The 3,628-nt window shown below is 39.4% G+C and overlaps 1 protein-coding gene across 1 annotated transcript; it reads right to left on the minus strand.

Moving 5' to 3' along the window:
- Positions 1–2,424: 2,424 nt before the first annotated feature.
- Positions 2,425–3,351, minus strand: LOC104982790 (olfactory receptor 12D2-like). Its single transcript, XM_010832247.1, has one exon. The coding sequence runs from the start codon at positions 3,349–3,351 to the stop codon at positions 2,425–2,427; it is 927 nt and encodes a 308-aa protein (XP_010830549.1).
- Between the last annotated feature and the right edge of the window lie 277 nt (positions 3,352–3,628).

A 3,628-nucleotide genomic window follows, 5' to 3' on the forward strand; every position in this document is an offset into this window, starting at 1 on the left:
GTCACCATTTGCAGTGATTTTGGAGGCCCTCAAAATATGGTCATTTACTATTTCCATTGTTTCTCCATCTATTTGCCATGAAGCGACGGGACCTGATGCCATGATCTTAGTTTTTTGAATGTTGAGTTTTAAGCCAAGTTTCTCACTCTCTGCTTTTACTTTCATCAAGAGGATCTTTAGTTCTTTACTTTCTTCTATAAGGGTGGTGTCATATATGCATCTGAGGTTACTGATATTTCTCCCGGAAATCTTGATTCCAGCTTGTGCTTCACCCAGCCCAGCATTTCACATGATGTACTCTGCATATAAGTTGAATAAGCAGGGTGACAATACCCATGTATATTGGATTACTTAAAAAATTCTGATCAATAGGAATTCTAGTCTGAGATAGTTCAGACTAGGTATAAAATGCCTTCTCCACATACATTCTTTTATAAACAAAACTGGAATTAAGAGACCAAAGAATAGAGTAGGAAGATGGAAGAACTGTATGAGCTAGGTTAGAATCAAATTCTTTGCTTTACAAAAGTGGATGTAAACAATTTGGATGGTCTGTTCATGAACTCAAAATATCCTTTTATAACTTTTCAGTCTGTATCTCTATTATTTATTTAATAGTCTTATTTATTTATTGGTTGCACAGCCTGGCTTGTGGGATCTTAGTTCTCCAATCAGGCGTTGAACCTACGCTCTTGGCAGCGAAAGTGCAGAATGCTAACCACTGGACACCAGGGAATCCTATATCTCTAAATAGTTGGGAATGCTGGTATCCACTATAGTTTCAGGTCCAGTGACACTTCATGGGACATAGAAAGTGAGGAACATAGTAATTCTTGTCTATTAGCTCCAAAAATACTTCTGCAAAGAAAGCTGAGTGCCAAAGAATTGATGTTTTTGAACTGTGGTGTTGGAGAAGACTCTTGAGAGTCCCTAGGAATGCAAGGAGATCCAACCAGTCAATCCTAAAGGAAATCAGTCCTGAATATTCATGGGAAGGAATGATGCTAAAGCTGAAAGTCTGATACTTTGGCCACCTGATGCAAAGAACTGACTCATTGGAAAAGATCCGGATGCTGGGAAAGATTGAAGGCAGGAGAATGGGATGACAGAGGATGAGATGATTGGATGGCATCACAGAATCCATGTACATGAGTTTGAGCAATTTTCGGGAGCTGGTGATGGACAGGGAACCTTGAGTGCTGCAGTCCATGTGGTCGCAAAGAGTCGGATACGACTGAACGACTGAACTGAACTGAATTACTATTCAATAGCTTTCACTTAGCATAAATTTGGTGATAGGTAAGGAAAACAAACTTGATGAATTCTTCATATTTCACTGGTATTATATCATAGTCTATCACATTACAATCTGTGAAAATGAGTATAGAAATCAAAAATAAAATAAATAATAAGGAAAAATGTTGAAGCTCAATTTTCTATGACCAGAAATTGAAGGGAAAATAACATATCAGTGAGCAAGAAAGATATTCTTGAGATTGTTTTCATGCTGCCTCCATTTTTAGCAATATTTTTTGGTAATCTTTTACAGGTTGTCCATTTGAATTTTAAAGCATCTTTGGAGTCAGAGTTCACAATTTATCTCTGTTAATTAGTACTCAAAGCATTATTTGTTTTAATTACTTACTTGCTTCCTTGCTTGGAGAAAAAGAAATCATTATATACTCCTAATATGAGTTAACATTTATTTTTCTAGTTGAGTAACCATAGCCCTATACTCAAATTCTTAAAATAAAACAGCATAACAACTTTATTGTTCACTTTATAATATGTTAATTTACAGGAAACATGCAGATTAATAAGCCTTAGTATTATCCAACTGTATAATATATGCATATTTAAGGCAAATTTCTCTATCTGATTTTATTCAAGAACAAGAATACGTAAACAAATAGTTTTATCAAGTTATATCCCCCACACAAATTCAACATTAAGATTCCAACGGGGCTTCCCTAGTGGCTCAGTGGTAAAGAATCTGCCTGCCAATGCAGGAGACACTGGTTTGATCCCTGATCCAGGAAGATCCCACATTCCATGGAGCAATTAAGCCCACTTGTGACAACAGGAGAAGCCACTGCACTGAGACACCTGAGCACCGTGACCTGAGAGAAGCCCCCACTCACTGAAACCAGAGAAAAGGCTGCCACAGCAATGAAGACTCAGCACAGACAAAAAAAAAAAAAAAAAGATTTTGTGGATAGTGTCCTATTTATTCAAGTTTCCCTTACATTACCTTGTCACACACTGTTAACACAACTAGACTGGAGTTTCCCATTTATTTTTCTTTATATAATGCCTTCTGTTTCACAAACAGTATACAATTAGAAAAGCAGTCTAATTTCACATCTCAACTTTCTCATAGCCTTTTTATTGATGCCTTGGAAGAATTCTCTAGATTTCTTAGGGTCAGAGTCTCCTTCTGATCACCCTCCTCAAAGCCCCTTCTACTTCCTTGTTCCTCAAAGTATAGATCAGTGGATTTAGTACAGGAGTGATCACACTGTACATAATGGCAATAATCCGCTCCTGGTCCATGGAGCTACCCGAGGCAGGACGAATGTAAGTGAAAACAACAGGAGCATAGAAAAGAACAACTACCATGAAGTGGGAGGCACACGTGGACAGTGCTTTATGGAGCATGCTGCAAGAACGGGTCTTGAAGAAAAGATAGATAATAATATAGAAATAGGAGAGAAAGGTTAGAGAGAATGGACCCATGGCAATGGCCCCTGTCACAGAATGAAGTAGCCATTCATTGAGGTCAGTGTTTCCACAGGCCAACTCCAGCAATGGCTTAACATCACAGAAGAAGTGATGGATATGGTTGGAACCACAGAAGTTTAAGCGAGAGGTCATTACTGAGTGCAGTAGGGCATGGAAAAACCCAATGATCCAGATAGTGACAGCCATCTGGGTACAGACCTGATGACTCATGATAAGAGTGTAACGAAGTGGTTTGCAGATAGCCACAAAGCGGTCAAAGGCCATCACGGCCAGCAACATGGCCTCTGTGCTACCTAAGAAGTGGAAGAAATGAAGCTGGCTTATGCAGCCCAAGAGAGAAATTGTTTTGTGGATAGACAGGAAGTTCTTCAGTACCTTTGGCAGAGTCACTGTGGAGTAGCAGATATCCAGACATGACAGGTTTCCCAGGAAAAAATACATAGGAGAATGGAGTTTTGGATCAGAGGTGACAACCATCATGATGACTCCATTCCCAGCCACATTGACAATGTAAATTGCAAGGAAAACCACAAAGAGAACAGGCTGCAGTACTTGGATGTCTGTCACTCCCAGGAGGAGAAATTCAGTGACTGAGGTTTGATTCAGCATCACTTGAAAGAAAAGAGAAAATAACATATGGAATGATATCTCTCATGGGAACCAGAGTCCTGCAGCTGAGGATTTCCCATCTAGACAATGATATTTTGAGGGACAGCATTGTTATTTTAGGGCTTACCTGGTGGCTCAGGGGTAAAGAAGCAACCTATAAATGCAAGAGACATGGATTCAACTCCTGGGTCAGGAAGATCCCCTGGAGGAAGAAATGGCAAATCTCTCCAGTATTCTTGCCTGGAAAATTTTGAGAACAGGGGAGTCTGGAGTGCTA

The sequence above is a fragment of the Bison bison genome, unplaced genomic scaffold (assembly GCF_000754665.1).
Source record: "Bison bison bison isolate TAMUID 2011002044 unplaced genomic scaffold, Bison_UMD1.0 scf7180017860511, whole genome shotgun sequence".
NCBI lineage: Eukaryota > Metazoa > Chordata > Mammalia > Artiodactyla > Bovidae > Bison > Bison bison.

Bases quoted from the DNA above. Each gene is read 5' to 3' on its own strand.
- LOC104982790 (XM_010832247.1), bottom strand. From the start codon at position 3,351: ATGCTGAATCAAACCTCAGTCACTGAATTTCTCCTCCTGGGAGTGACA.